The sequence below is a fragment of the Salvia hispanica genome, chromosome 4 (assembly GCF_023119035.1).
Source record: "Salvia hispanica cultivar TCC Black 2014 chromosome 4, UniMelb_Shisp_WGS_1.0, whole genome shotgun sequence".
Lineage (NCBI taxonomy): Eukaryota > Viridiplantae > Streptophyta > Magnoliopsida > Lamiales > Lamiaceae > Salvia > Salvia hispanica.
In genome coordinates, this window is record NC_062968.1 from 23,305,445 (window position 1) to 23,321,400 (window position 15,956).

At 38.9% G+C, this 15,956-nt stretch overlaps 2 protein-coding genes across 3 annotated transcripts; both read left to right on the top strand.

Moving 5' to 3' along the window:
- Positions 1–9,130: 9,130 nt before the first annotated feature.
- Positions 9,131–11,642, top strand: LOC125220696 (putative late blight resistance protein homolog R1B-16). Its single transcript, XM_048122847.1, has 2 exons — positions 9,131–9,202; positions 9,993–11,642. Exons 1-2 carry the CDS (start codon positions 9,131–9,133, stop codon positions 11,640–11,642), a joined length of 1,722 nt encoding a protein of 573 aa, XP_047978804.1.
- Positions 11,264–15,610, top strand: LOC125220963. Of its 2 annotated transcripts, XM_048123089.1 has the most exons (8): positions 11,264–12,208; positions 12,375–12,675; positions 13,772–14,075; positions 14,477–14,578; positions 14,661–14,700; positions 14,772–14,969; positions 15,073–15,185; positions 15,327–15,610. In XM_048123089.1, the coding sequence occupies exons 3-8, from the start codon at positions 14,072–14,074 to the stop codon at positions 15,470–15,472; spliced, it is 603 nt and encodes a 200-aa protein (XP_047979046.1). In that variant the 5' UTR covers positions 11,264–12,208; positions 12,375–12,675; positions 13,772–14,071; the 3' UTR covers positions 15,473–15,610. The 2 variants fall into 2 exon arrangements, with proteins under 2 accessions (XP_047979046.1, XP_047979047.1); XM_048123090.1 differs by lacking the exons at positions 11,264–12,208; positions 14,661–14,700 and having other exon boundaries at positions 12,366–12,675; positions 14,750–14,969.
- Positions 15,611–15,956: the final 346 nt, after the last annotated feature.

The window sequence follows — 15,956 nt, forward strand, 5'->3', positions numbered from 1 at the left end:
ACACTTACTAACAGTTTGATCTTATTCTTACATTTGAAGATTGAACATTTCCCTAGACTCCGCCACCTCCGTTTATTGTACTGCGGTGATCTAAAGGAAATCCCAAGCAACATTGGAGAAATCCCAACACTCCAATTAATCGAGGTACAATATTGCAGGGAATCTGTAGTGGCCTCAGCAGAAAGGATTGTGGAGAAGATATCTGAAAATGGAAACGACCATCTCAAACGTCGCATCGTAAAATATGACTGAGTCGTGATCGCACTTCCAAAAGGTGATTAACCATGTCTTTAACTTGGAGATTTTGAATGCTAAGTTGTACTACTTTGCAGCACTGTGATTTTCATTCGTACACTTTTCAAATCCGAGATTAATTCCATAAAAATGAATGCTGAAGTTTTAAATAAGGATTTTTCAGTTTGTAGAGTTATAATTAGGAGCGAGAAATTAATTATTAGTTTTATCGATTTTATTAATTTATGGAATATTTACTATATTAACAATAATGTACATGGCACAAACTCGGATAATTTGCGTCGAACGTCGCGGGAGTTGTTGCCCGACGATCAATCCGGCGTCAAATTTAGGGATAAAAGGTAGTCGTCGGAGCTTTGCCGATCGATCAAACCAGAAATGATACGATAAAAGCGTAAAGATAAAATAAAAGGATAATTGATATTTCTTGAATGCATTAGAAGAATACAATATCTCCTATTTATAAGACTACCCTAACTTAGAGAACAAGAAAATAAAGATCCTAATAATATATGGAAAATATATGCTAAATAAATACTAAACTAAATAATAGAGATATGAGATATTCATAGAGATATTATCGTATCAATTCCCCCACAGTTGAAATCCACCTTGTCCTCAAGGTGGAAACCACGACACAACAAAGAGCGCCGCGAACAAAAACTTTGGCAAGCTATTCCCTCCTGGATCAAACGCACACCGAATAGGGAAGCATCGCCCTTCATCATCCCCATCAAAAATCATCAAGGGAGGACCAATGTGATTTTCTAAATTTAGCACTAAAATGGATAGGTTGTCAACACGTCCAAGAACACTCAAACATGGCGTATCATTGCACGGCGGGATCAACCGTGAATCACCATCAAGCAATATTGGTTGATGATTCATTCTTGCAATATCAGCACCCTTGGAGATGACAAAATCGCTAGGAACATCTTCACAATTATTTGTCTTGTCCGTGACGAAGTTCGTATCGGCTGATGCAATATTCTCACTTACCTTGCTCTGGTTGCCAATAGTGTCAGCATATTTCCACATCTTATCAGAGCCATTTCTCGCAAATCCACTATCTACCTCCTTCACAATTAACTCCATGGATGCCTCAACATTACTCGGGGTAAAGGAACCCTCAACACTAGAATGAATAGCCTCATTCACTTGTGCAATCACATCCGGGAATTCTGAATCTAATTGCATATCATTGGCTACGTGCAAAACCTCCTCACCGTTCAACAATACATCTTCCTCCACATTTTCATCTCGATTAAGTAATGGCTCAAATACAATATCATCATAATGAATTTGACGAGATTGTACTGATTCATCAATATCATCGATGAATAACTCGACAGAGCCCTACCTGATATCGGAGTTGCACGGTGGAGAGATCGCAGCTGATGGCGTTGTCGCTGAGCGGGGGCTCGGTGGATGCAAAGGAAAGCACTGCGGTGGCGGCTGCTGGTCGAGCAAATGCTCATGGTAGTGATGGTGCTACTGCCAGTAAGCTTCCGCTGGTTGCACCGGCTGCTGGTATTGAAAGAGTTGATGGTACTCCTGCCCGTAGGTATGGTGCTGGTGCGGATCCATAGGTTGTTCGTAGCAATAGGAAGCCTGATGGTGGTGATTCGTCGGATTCCAATAGGAGGGAGGAGAGTGTTGCGGTGAGTATTCCGGTGGTGACGCAACATAAGACATGCCCGGATCGGGTGGGCGCAACCCCCACGATTGTTTGGTGGGAAACTGCTTCCACCCCAAGTAACCGTGCTGTCGCGGCTGCATCTCAGGCTCATGGGCAGTTGGTGGCGGTGGCCAGCCGGTGTTGGTAACTCCGGAATCAAACCTCGCATATGGCGGTTGTTCGTATGTTGTTGTCAGTGGCTGATGGTGGTTGTAAGGCAACTGGCGGCGTACCTCGATTGGAAGGTGTCGTGGTTCTCTATTGCAAACTGGTTATATAGTGGAGCAGGTTGGTTGTATGTAGGTGGCGGCTGGTAGCAGGAGATCTGGAATTGCGGCTGTGAGGCGGCGTACAGTAGAGGTGGGTCAGGTTCCGGGCGCAATGGAGGGAGCGTGGATGCTGCCCTACGCTCATGCTCAAGCAATCGGGACTCGATTTTGGACAACCTAGTGAGAATATTCTCCCACGTTGCTGCTGTTGAATTCAATTGCAAGCCTTCAGATGCTTGCATATCTCCGACCATGAAGGAAGATTGACTTCAGCCATGAGTTCGAAAATGAAAGCACCAATTGTTAAGGATGAAGTTCCTTAACTCGGATAATTCGCGTTGAATGTCGCGGGAGCTGTTGCCCGACGATCAATCCGGCGTCAAATTTAGGGATAAAATGTAGTAGTCGGAGCTTTGTCGGTCGATCAAACCAGAAATGATACGATAAAAGCGTAAAGATAAAATAAAAGGTAGTGCCCTCTATCTATGCCATACTGACCAAGCGATATCAACTATCATGCAATGCAATGTCATTCCACGCTTGAAACACATGTAGAAAGTGTTCTACTTTAAGGCTTTGAACCTTACCATTTATGGGCTTTTATGCAAGTGGTAGTGCTTCACATTTCCATCATACTCAACTTCATTCAATCAAAACCACAAGTTCTTGAAAAGATTTTTCAAAACAAAGCAAGTCGTTTTTTTTTTTTTTTGCTACGATTCAATAGGGGATCATTACCAAATCATGCATCAAGACTTGGAAAAAAGATAAAACACAAAACTTTACAAAAATGGCACAATACAACACGACCAAACAACAAAACAAACCCCCTCCTAACACTTAGACCATACTTGCCCTCAAGCAAGTTTGGTTAAAATATTGGAAAAGGAAACACATCACATAAAACTTAGAAAACCAAGTAGACCACCTCCTCACACTTGGGCATTGCTTGCTCGAGAGCAAGTAGACCAGATGTTTAGAAAATGATTACTAACAAAACATAACAATCACGAAGGCCGGCAAGGCCACAAAGCATGCATCAAGGCCGACAAGGCCACAATACAGAAAAAACAAGGCCGACAAGGCCACAATTACAAAAACTTCAAAATAAACACATACATCACACACACAACACATATATACAACAAATAAAAGAGAGAGTTGGATAGAAATCACCTCCCCCGCACAAGGCGAGGGGTACGGGCTGATGTGGCAGGTGGTAGCGGAGCTAGTGCAATTGCCTCCTTGTATTTCGATCCCAGGCTCATGTGCTGGCTTGGCGGCTCCTTCGGTTACTTTACCCACCGCAGCATCCAGACTGCCTTGTTCAACAAACTGGGCAGGATACATGTGTGCTTCCAAAAAGACATCATTAAATCTTGCTTCCCAATCCTTCCAAGAAGACGCATTCAACTTTCTTTTAGGATCCCTGTAGAGTTTGGAACCCTTCTCTGAACTCATGTAAAACATGCAAACATCGGGGCTTATACACAACATGTCGTTGGCCGAAGTCCAACCAGTCACCTCCTTATGCCTCTTCAAAGCTTTGATTAGCTTGTTTTCTTGACTGTTGTATAGGCTACTATTGATGATCATACGAATGGACTCATTTTTTTCAAAATATTTGAGCTTGGAAGGAAATGCATTTGTCTCCAATTTAGGTAGATGGATCTCCAATGGTAGCAACTCTTCCTCCACTCTTGGACTAGGCAGGTCATTCTGACTGTGCAGTTCTTTAGGATCGGGCAGTTTACACATCTCAGATGGGTTTGTGTGATTCCTCTTCTTGCACCAAGTCATTATTTCAGCCTCTATCTCCTCATCACTAAGCCCTTGAGTGTCAAAGAACATGCATTCACTAAGTCCTTCGAGCTCAACATGTTCTTCAATGGAGGGCAATGAATACATATCTTGCAAAAACTCGGCTTCAAGAAAGTCGGGGCCTTTCAACTCTTTGATCAACTTCTCACCTTGGACATTTTCCAACTCACTGTTGATGATAGCAGGGAGAGTGGTATCCAAACTTGAGGTTGTCGGGCGGCTTCAACAACAATTTTGGTGGCCGAACATCCAACGGCACCAATTCTTCCTCTGCCCTCAGACTGGGCAGTTCGCTTGGATTAGGCAGCTTGCTGGCAGACTTTGCATGCTCCAATTTGTTGCACTACTTCATGATAGCCTCGTCTGATCTCAAAGGTATGGGTGTAGGCCCATCGGGTTGAATGATAATATTTTCTTCAATCTCCTCATCGCAATCCTCTTCATCTTCAAACCAAGCAATCCCCTTACTTGGGCAGTGTGTTGCACTGGGTAATCTGGGCCCCTGTTCCAATGTTTCCCCCGGTCCGCTGTTTGAGTTGTTGTTGAATGAATCTTTCAACTCTTTCCCGCACCTAAAAGTAATCTTATTAAGGGTCTCCTTCCTTTGCGGTTGCACTTGAGCCGGAATTTCTCCACCATTCCCACGCATATCACTAATGGAAGACGCCAATTGTGTCATTTGGCGTTCAAGATGATCAACACTAATCATTTGCTCAAGTTGTATGTCTTGCATCTCATGCACCACATTGTAATTGTCCATCAAGTTTCTTTGCATGAGTTGTTGGGATGTGATTAGGTTCTCCATCATTTTTTCTAAGCACTTTGGTGGCATTGGTGGATGATTTGATTGATATTGGTCGAATTCTTGTGGCTGGAAATACGGAGGGAAACCACTTTGATCTGGAAGCCAATAAACATGATTTTCATCTGACCCTTGGAAAGCTTGGTGATATACTTGTGGTGGTGGACCTTGATATTGTTGGTTTGGATCGGTCCATACAAAATTAGAGTGATCATCCCATCCAAGATCGTATGGGTCTGTGAAATGATCCATGCTGCCCCCTTTAATGGCGCACCACTCTCGTCATTGCCTCTTGAATCGATTTCCTCGTCGGTTCACTCCGAACCTTTTGGCTCTTCAAACTGGGCATTCTGTTTAATTGGGCAACTAGATGAACTGCCCTCGCCAGAGAACCCAATACCCGCTTATTTTCTCAAACGGGCTTCCTCCCGCAGCCTCTTCGCCATCTTCTCAATTTCAATATTGAACAGAAAATTTGGAGAAGAGAACCTGCTCATAAACTAAAAATAAAAAGAAAGAAAAAAAACAGCAAACCAAAAAAAACAAGTAAAGAGCTATATACAATTAGTGTAGAAAAACATAACAAGACAACAACACCGTTCCCCGGCAACGGCGCCATTTGAAAGGAACGGATTTTGCACGTGTGTCGTTTGCACGTGTCCCTTCCTATTCAACAAGATTTATAAGTTCCCACTTTCCAAAATACTATTAGTTAGCATATGGCAAGTTAGGGTGTCGAACCCACGAGGAACGGTAGCATCCGTTATGTATTTTCACACTTAAGAAAGGTTTTGGCGATGCCGTCACGCTCTAAATTGGGGGTGGGAACTGAACTACGAAATATAAAATAACACTTATAAAGCTAAGATTGAGAACTAAACATGCAAATAAAATACAATAAGAAGAAAACAATTAAACTGGGACGCAGAGTTGGCAATCTAATAAACTGGGCAACTTGGCAGAGAAATTAACACTTGGCGAGAATAAGAACATTTCGAAAATGAAAACAAAGCAGCAACTTGCATGAGCATTCCTAAGATTAGAAAGAAAAAGGAACTAAGTTAAAAGGCTAAGGAAGATAAACTAAGTGTTGGCTCCTAAAAGAAAGCTAGAAAACTAATTGACTCCTAAAAGCTTAACTAAATAAGGTTAAGTGTATAGTGTTTAAGAAAGTTAAGTGGCTGCCAAAAGTGAAAAGAAAGCATGTACTTGTTGTCTCCTAAACCCTATTACCCATGGTGTAAAATCAACGGATAAAAGCCTACAACTAATGGTTCTTCCACTTGACTCCTAAAAGCTGATCATGGTTCCTATTACTACACTAGAGGCACGAAAATGGATAAAAGCCTACAAGTAATTTAAGAGAGATAATATTATAGATAAGACTCTTCTCTACATTATTTTCTCTCTTACTTTACTTTTTATCTACTTTAATTATTTATAATTATTTTTTTAAAACGAGTGTGCAAAATGAAATGCCTCTATTATTATGGAACGGAGGGAGTATAAAATAACACTTAAAAGCTAAGATTGAGAACTAAACATGCAAATAAAATACAATAAGAAGAAAACAATTAAACTGGGACGCAGAGTTGGCAATCTGATAAACTGGGCAACTTGGCAGAGAAATTAACACTCGGCGAAAATAAGAACATTTCGGAAATGAAAACAAAGCAGCAACTTGCATGAGCATTCCTAAGATTAGAAAGCAAAAGGAACTAAGTTAAAAGGCTAAGGAAGATAAACTAAGTGTTGGCTCCTAAAAGAAAGGTAGAAAACTAGGATAGTGACCCTTAAAAGGCGGTCTAAAAGTAAATTATGTTGGAACATTTTAATATGGTCCAACATAATAGTCTAAAGATTGTATAATATTTATGGCTATTTATTGATTGACACGATTACGTGATCTACTAAGGTTATATAATTTATAGGGTCAAACGATTATCTATAAAAGTATGAGGACTATTGTGCAGATACTACTTTGGATAACTTTAATTTTGTTATGGGTGAAATTATAGTTATAATAAAGTTAGGGACTTATTCCTAAATACATGGTTATGGTCCCCAAGTGCAACTCTATAAATAGGTCAATAGATTCTCATTCCTATTGATCAGACGTAATATCAAGACTCTACAGATTACAGAGAATCTGTGAGAGAGTGTTGTCACTTGGAAGACTAATTTCCATACTTCAGAATCATCAATAACATCATGAATCCGAATCCATGTACGCTTCCGCTTTATGTTTATCAATCGTATTCGACATGTGTGATTTATGTGATGATTTATGTGAATCATTAATTTGATTCCAACAAACTAAATTAATTTGATTCCAACAAACTAAACTAATTGACTCCTAAAAGCTTAACTAAATGAGGTTGAGTGCAGTGTTTAAGAAAGTTAAATGGCTGCCAAAAGTGAAAAGAAAGCATGTACTTGTTGTCTCCTAAACCCTATTACCCATGATGTAAAACCAATGGATAAAAGCCTACAACTAATGGTTCTTCCACTTGACTCCTAAAAGCTGATCATGGTTCATAATTCTACACTAGAGGCACGAAAATAAGAGTAAATTAAAAACTAAATGGCTGCTACACAACTAACCAAGCAAGAGAAACACCAAATCATCAATTAAACTACCTAAACGTGCATTGAAAACTCCAAATTAAAAACTGAAACTTAAAGACTTATTGAAGAAGATAAAGAAAACTTCATAGCACATAAACATGCTGAAAGAACACTCAAGAACCGAGCTCATCAAACTTATGCAAAATCATACAAAAATCACACCCGACGAGGTGCCGAAAACACACAACACATGGCTGGTTTTTTTGAGACTTTTCTAACTCCTTCTCCACGTTTTTTAACCATAAACTAACTAAGAAAATGCTTGAGAAACTGATTTTAAAAGCTTGAAAGAAGTTTTAACTAAACAAGAACATAGCAAATACTAGAACTAGTCCACAAGCTAAAAACCGAAAATAAACAAGAACTAAACTTTAAAACACACTGAATACACAAACACTTAGAGAAATTACTACTTGAAATAAGCTTTAAAAACAATTCCAACAACAACAACAACTAAGGCTAACAAATGTACAAAAGAACTCCACAAGTTAAGAACAAGCAACTAGAGAAAATAAACACTACTACTAAATTACTACTACTTCAACCCATGATGAACAATGATCTTGGCAACCTTGAATTTGAAATCTCTCTTCTTAAGGAAGAGAGAAAAGTTTTCTAGAGAGAGAAATAAACTAAAACTAAACTAAAGAAAGTGATAGAGTGACTAGTGGTTAGTTCAAGTCTTTTTAATACATATATCCAATAAAAGATATTCCCCTTCTTTTTTTACTCTCCAAGGGCAAATATGGGAGTGTGTAGCAAGTGGGATACATCCTGGATAAGTGTGTGGCAGTGGCTTTAGTCATTTTCCCGTCAGGTTCAAACTGGCCAGTCCAACAGCTTTGGCAGTTTGGGTCTTCTTTGCCTTCTTCCTTCACTTTTTTCCATTCCTTGTCATTTTTCCCTATTTCTTGGATGTTTTCCTCTTCGTGCCTTCATTAAGCAACTTCCGAACTTAATGATCGATTCCCTGTGAAAAAACATCTTTTTCATGCAAATATTCAACATATAGTGCAAATAGTGATCAATTCCGAGTGACGAAAACTAGCCTATCAAGCAACTAGACAATGTTAGTGCTAAAAATATTATTTCAAAGTTAGTATTAGTAATATGATACTATATACTAGCATCAACTCAATCCATAATAAGCCCCCTGGATGGGTGAGTATGATTCTTTATCCATGGGGTAGTTTTTGTGGATTAAAAGTTGGTACACCTGAAATTATACATCAATGTATAGGTCATAATCAAGCAATCTGATTTCTTAAGCCTTCTTAGTTGCATAATCCGAAAAGAAAAATGTGATCATCATAAGCATATCACACACTACAAAAAAAAGGGTGGTGAAAGAGCCGTTGATATTACAATTAAAAATCTATATTTTTGAGATATGAGCAATATGAAGAACATCAGATCAGTAGCATGTTTCTTATACATATCATAATTGATTCCCCTACTAAAATAATGCAAATCTACGATAGATTCAAAGCTTAGTACAACCATCTTAATAAAATTATATCCAACTACACAATACTACTATGTTACTATCAAATACAGAATAAGATTTATATTATTTGCTCAAACCTCAAGGTAATCAATCATCTTGTTTTTGTGCGATTGCATTTTGCAACAAGCTTTCCTTCCTCTGTTTTTCTAGCAAGAAGAGATCTGATAAAAATGGGTAGCCATTTCGACAGGGTTGTAGGCCTCAAAGGAGTACAGCCAAGAGCAGCAGATACCACTGCCACGGTACGTTGTTACCATTAATTATGAATTTTCCTTATACGAATTCGGATCAGGGACAATTCAAAAGAGCAGAACTATACTCTGCTCTTCTGTGCTCGGCATGTGCCTTCCTCTCATCTCCAAACTTCGAATTCCAGGGCCCTCCGATGCAGATGATATACAGTGGTTTGCCATGTATATTGAACACAATCAAATTATTCCAAATCTATTTATATGAGTTTGATTATTGTGAATTTTAGGGTGCGTAAGATTAATGTATCTTTGATTATTTGGATGAAAACAGAATTCCTTGCATATTATGAATGCAGTATAAGTCAAGTTGAAGTCAATAGCATTCATAAAAATGACAGGAGACAGAATTATTTGCCCAGGGTCCATAATGAGCTGGCTGTCACTAATGTCATTTGAAGATCAACTTATCTATCTGCATTTGCGATTTGCGACGATGAGCTTTACTTTCTTTGTTTTTTGACATCTGAAAAAAAAATGTCTTACAATCTTCAACCACTCATCACAATTTTTGAAGGAATCCTTGATCCTGACCAAACACGGTGGATTGTTGAGGAAAACAATCCACAACTCCAATCCCTCCTTGATAAAGCTACTTCTCTTCAGCAACTCCTTGATAATGTAGGAAAACATGGAACATGTGGGAAATTGGAAAAGGCTAGGCCTTTGGCCTTTCATTTGGTGTAACCTTCAAATACATTATGAGTTGTCTTAATGCCTAGACCTTTGAGGTGGCCTCCAATATACATTATGAGTTGTCTTAATGTCTTAGTGATGTCTTCAGCTCGATGGAGTTTTGGGAGGCGAGAACCGAGCAATGCAATGCTCCTATATGCGAACTAGAATGCTTGAGAGCTTAGAGAGAAGAGATGATAAATCTTCAATCACTAAAATAGACAGCCAAATCAGAGCAGTAGCACATCGAGCTGAAGACATCATTGAGTCCTACATGGTTGATCAAATGCTCACCGGATCTAATTGCGTCATATTCACTTTATCCCAACCAGATCTGCATCAAGTAATACAAGATCTTGATTCTCTTATAAAGCAAGCGGAGAAGCTCGTGGAGATGGAGGATGAGAAGATGCTTCGAGAACCTGATTCTTCTGTGGAACAACTGAAGTTCGTGGAGGATAAGAAGATGCTCGTGGTGGGAATTGATGGAGATCTGATGCAGCTCAAGGATCGGCTGACCCGTTTGGAGAAGAAGCTGGAGATCGTCCCCATCGTTGGTATGGGTGGAGTAGGTAAAACCACTCTCGCTCGAAAGCTTTATGAAGATCCTTTAATTGTTGATCACTTTGCATATCGTGCTTGGACAACTGTCTCACAAGATTACAATATGCGGCAAATTCTCTCAAGCCTTCTTCGTTGCATAACTGGAAACGAATGTGATCAACCTTCTGACAAGTTAAAAGATATGTTATATAAGAGCTTATTCGGTAGAAAATACTTGATTGTGTTAGATAATATATGGAGCACCAAATTCTGGGATGAGATGAGGATGTACTTCCCAAATACCAACAACGCTAGTCGCATTGTGATCACCACTAGGGAATCTGATGTGGCGAACTATGCTAACTCTTCGAGTCTGCAACATCAGGTGCGGTTGCTTAGCGAGTCTGAAAGTTGGAATCTGCTTCACCAACTTGTGTTTGGAGAAGAGGGGTGCCCTCTTGTTTTACAAGAGATTGGTCGAAATATCTCCATGGACTGCGGTGGGCTTCCTCTAGCTATAAGTGTGATTGGAGGGCTGCTATCTACGATCAAAAGGTCAGAAGATGCTTGGGGGAATAATGTAATAGTAGCAATTTCCGAATCAGATGAGCGATGCTATAGTATATTGCCTTTAAGTTATAACCACTTGTCAAATCACTTGAAACCATGCTTCTTATACATGGGAGCTTTCCCTGAAGACTACATGATTAAAGGCTCCAAACTTGTACGTTTGTGGGTGGCAGAAGGATTTGTAAAATCAAATAGGGGAAGAAGTTTGGAGGAAGATGCAAAGGACTGGCTAAGGTCTCTAGTCGAGAGAAATCTATTTTTGGTAAGTGAATACAAGATGAACTCAAAACCAAAGAGTTACAGCATGCATGATATGTTGAGGGATATATGCATCAGGAAATCTGCTCAAGACATGTTTCTAAACGGTCCCAACAAGTTCACAACCTCTAATCCACGCCGCCTAAGTTTACACAACTCAGACGAATTGGAAGATGTTAATGATTCAACAGAGTCAATGTCACTAACTCGATCAGTTATATTCTTTGGTTTTTGGAAGGCAGAGTTTCCATCTGGTGCATTTTCGGCGGCAAGATTGCTAAGGGTGTTGGACTTAATGAATATGCATTGCGATAGTTTCCCAACTGAAATATTTGAACTTGTCAACCTACGCTTTTTACGTGTCTGGTTCCTTTCAAGAATACCGTGAGGAATATCAAGATTGTGGAATTTGCAAACCTTGATTGCTCCTAATTCCAAGTTTGATGAGCCAGTTGAGCTATGGAAGCTCTCTGAGTTAAGAAATGTCGAGGTGTGAGGAATTGAGTTGTTAAAAGATGCGGAATGGAACTATAGTGTCATGAAGAAGCTGCAAAAGATTTCATTTGATTTTTCTGAAGTGGAGGCAACAACTTGGGATGGTTTCCTCAAAAGAATTCCAAATATTAAAGAGTTGTCAGTTATGGAATACCTCAAAACTCCATCAACGGCAATAGATCTTAGCCAACTTCACAAGCTCGAAAGTTTAAGATGCAGATTTATCAGAAGTATATCCTCTCCAGACGGGTCCGGTCGTCGTTGCAGAGTTATATTTCCTTGTAATATTAGAAAAGTAGTTATGGTTAGATGTGAAATGATTTTGGGAGCGTGGAGGACTCGTGTGTACTACATAAGATGGAAGTGCTCAGGATGATTAACTGCCGATTTAAAAGCGAGGAGGAGACATGTGATGAAGAGTGGGAGTTGGCAGATGGAGATGAGTTCCCCTCCCTGCAGGTTCTATATCTTGAACATTTGAAGATTGTGCGTTGGATAGCCGATGAGACTATTTAGACTAAACAGACTAAAAAATACTAATAAGAATAAGATCAAACTGCTCTCATCCAGATGAGAGCAGTTGTGTACACTTACTAACAGTTTGATCTTATTCTTACATTTGAAGATTGAACATTTCCCTAGACTCCGCCACCTCCGTTTATTGTACTGCGGTGATCTAAAGGAAATCCCAAGCAACATTGGAGAAATCCCAACACTCCAATTAATCGAGGTACAATATTGCAGGGAATCTGTAGTGGCCTCAGCAGAAAGGATTGTGGAGGAGCAATCTGAAAATGGAAACAACCATCTCAAACGACGCATCGCCTCAGCAGAAAGGATTGTGGAGGAGCACTCTGAAAATGGAAACAACCATCTCAAACGACGCATCGTAAAATATGACTGAGCTGTGATCGCACTTCCAAAAGGTGATTAACCATTTCTTTAACTTGGAGATTTTGAATGCTAAGTTGTACTACTTTGCAGCACTGTGATTTTCATGCGTACACTTTTCAAATCCGAGATTAATTCCATAAAAATGAATGCTGAAGTTTTAAATAAGGATTTTTCAGTTTGTAGAGTTATAATTAGGAGCGAGAAATTAATTATTAGTTTTATCGATTTTATTAATTTATGGAATATTTACTATATTAACAATAATGTAGTACATGGCACAAACTCTATTGGCAAATAAAAAAATACACATGTTTTTTGAGATTTTTTTCCTTCAAAACACACTCTTATTTGGAGGATTTTATATTCTTCCGAATGGTCTCTTGTTTTCTATCTAACCTTTTATAGCAATAGGAAAATATTACGCCATAATTATTGGTGCAATTGAGAGAGATTAAATGATCATAAAATTTGGTTTAGTTTTGGTTAATAATCCAATATTTAAAAAGAGCTATTGTATTGTAGCTGTTGCATTTTTCTTAATTTTTTCACGATGGAAAAAGATTTGAAAAGCCTGAAATGGTTCTCGGCCCTAACAATAATACATCTAATACAGACCCAATTTGATTTTTAGGGCCTGGTTATCCATTTATTCAGCCCGAAAACATTCGCTATCAGCCCGAGTAGGATTGTGAGAAATCAATTTTTTTTGTTTATATTCCAAATTATTTCATATTATTAGTTTGACATTAGATAATTAAAATAAAGGTGAGTCAATTAAGCCCAAATATTGTTGTTGATTTTTTGGCTTGTATCAAGAGCCTGAATAATCCGGTAAAATTAAAGGGTTGGGATTGTAGTTTTGCAACCGAATATAGAAACAAGTTATTAGTCTGATTTTCATACTTTGATTTTTTCTTTTTCAGTCCACTTGGTTTCAATTTTTAAGTAAATTGATTTGTCGATTTTAGTTAAGTTTGAGTCAAAAAACCGAACCAAATACCAAATGCTCACCCCTAGCGGTGATCAAGCAAATTTTGTAGGCATTAATTGATGGGAAGTAGGTGTCAATTACTACTGTATAATTAAACATTGTCAGCTTCTCCTGCTTATGTTCTACTCACCTTTCAGAGCTTGTTGGTTTCTTCCTTGATGCTCTCTCTCTACTCGGCATACTTGAAGGTGAACGCCATCAGTTTGTCTCTTATAAAGATTGATCTCTCCTGGCTTGTTTCGATTAAGTTTTGCATCTAAACGACGATCACTATATGTTATTGATGTTTGTTGTGAGTTTGTCGAGTTAGTCTGAGTCTCATCTGAGTTTACTTGCCCACGGACTGGTGTCTCCTTCATTGTATCTTCATATTGGATTGGTATTTCGAACTCTAGAGATTGGAAGCTCAATCAACTCATTCGAAATTTGCCCCCTGGATGGGTGAGTATGATTCTTTATCCATGGGATAGTTTTTGTCTGAATTACTGCCTACATGATCAATGTATCTTTGTGGATTCAACGTTGGAACAGCTGAAATTATGTGTCTAGCTGTCTCCTAATAAAAGTAGGTCCATTTAGGCATTCGCAAAAGCAATGGTGATTCTTTTATGGAGCATTGTTTTTCATGAGAGAAAATATAGGATCAACTTTCTGTTTCACCACTTGGAAGACACCCGTACGACTTCCAGCTTCTGAATCACACTCAGCCTCTGTTTAACATAACTAAGCTTGTACCTCTCATCCTATCATTCATCACTCATCAATATTTCTTGCATTCGTTGATAGATTGAAGTTAAGGTACCCTTAAAATGGTGTTGTGTTTTATCACCATGCGAGTTCAGGGAAAAGCCAGTGGGAAAAACCAATTGAAGAGGCTCCTGCTGCTGTCTTTGCAACCTCACCTCTTCTCGTTGATTGTATAGAGGCGTTTGACGAAACAACGGGTATGTTATTATCAAGAAATTTGATTTCTTCTTATATGTCCTTGAAATTGGATATTGTTATCTGGTATTCTCTGCTGCTTAGGAAGTTGCAAGTCAGTGATACCTCTGTTTCACTTAAGTCAGTAAGTATCACCAAAAGATCAATGTGTTGTCAATTATTTGCATTCTCAGGTCAAAAGTATTATTATAACAGGAAGACCAATGTGTCACAGTGGGAGCATCCAGGAGCACAGCAGCAGGTGATTCCACAGCGTTATGAGACGATGGTATCCCATAATGCAATGGGCGGAAATTTGGAAGATAAGGCATCCCCTTTTCCTAGGTGCTTGGGATGTGGTGGTTGGGGAGTGGGTCTGGTGCATTCTTGGGGTTATTGCAATCACTGCACTCGGTACTTTAATTTCTAAATTATTTTACGGTTGAATGTTAATGGTTGAATGTTGATTATGGTGATACTAAATTTCATATTGGGTGTTTAATATTGTTGCTTGCAGACTACACAATCTTCCACAAGGCCAATACATATCAACATCTGAGAGTCATAACCAACCAAATAGTGCTGGAAATCAAGTGAACTGGGAGAAGAAGCCACCCCACCCCAGCAAAGGTGATATTTCCCCTTCTATTTTGTTGTATGAATTTGATGTGATATTTTTGGACGTAGATCCAATTGCATGTTAGAGCGGTTATGAATTTGACGTGATATTATCTGCTGTCAAAATGCTATGATTTTGAGGGACTGATACAGGTCTGATACGAAACCCCTGCCCTGGAAAAGCTATAAGAAGTGTGCACACAATGACGAAGATGACCTGGACCCTATGGATCCAAGTTCGTATTCAGATGCTCCTTGCGGCTGTTGGTATGTTACGTTTCTTATATCAAGTAGTGTAAAATTACCATAATGTTTACTTTACCTTATCGTGATAAGATAAGTAGCCTGAAAATGGTTTCTCTATGAATATTCTTAACGAATTCATGGTCACCGTTTCTCAATGAAGAACATATCAGAGCACTAGCATATTACTTTTACAGATCGTTATTGATTCCCTTACTAAAATATTGCAAATCTTGGACAGATTCAAGGCTAAGTGCAGCCACCTTGATAATATTACTGGTAACTACACAACATAATACGCAAATAACAATTTAATATTGTTTGCTCAAGTCAAGCCTCAAGGTCATCAATGCGTTGTTGAGTTGTTTAGATTCAATCACATCTTGTTTTTGTGCGATTGCATTTTTCAACAAGATTTGCTTCCTTTGTTTTCCAAGCAAGAAGATATCTGAAAAATGGCTTACAATCTTCAACCACTTGATAGTCGATGGTTTTTACGGTGTCGGGTGTGTTAAATGCAAGGGAGTGCGTCCAACTGAT

Bases quoted from the DNA above. Each gene is read 5' to 3' on its own strand.
- LOC125220696 (XM_048122847.1), top strand. From the start codon at position 9,131: ATGGGTAGCCATTTCGACAGGGTTGTAGGCCTCAAAGGAGTACAGCCA. The intron at 9,203-9,992 runs GTACGTTGTTAC...TGATGTCTTCAG, and splicing joins CAGCAGATACCACTGCCACG to CTCGATGGAGTTTTGGGAGG.
- LOC125220963 (XM_048123089.1), top strand. The intron at 14,701-14,771 runs GTAAGTATCACC...TTATTATAACAG, and splicing joins CCTCTGTTTCACTTAAGTCA to GAAGACCAATGTGTCACAGT. The intron at 15,186-15,326 runs GTGATATTTCCC...GGACTGATACAG, and splicing joins GCCACCCCACCCCAGCAAAG to GTCTGATACGAAACCCCTGC.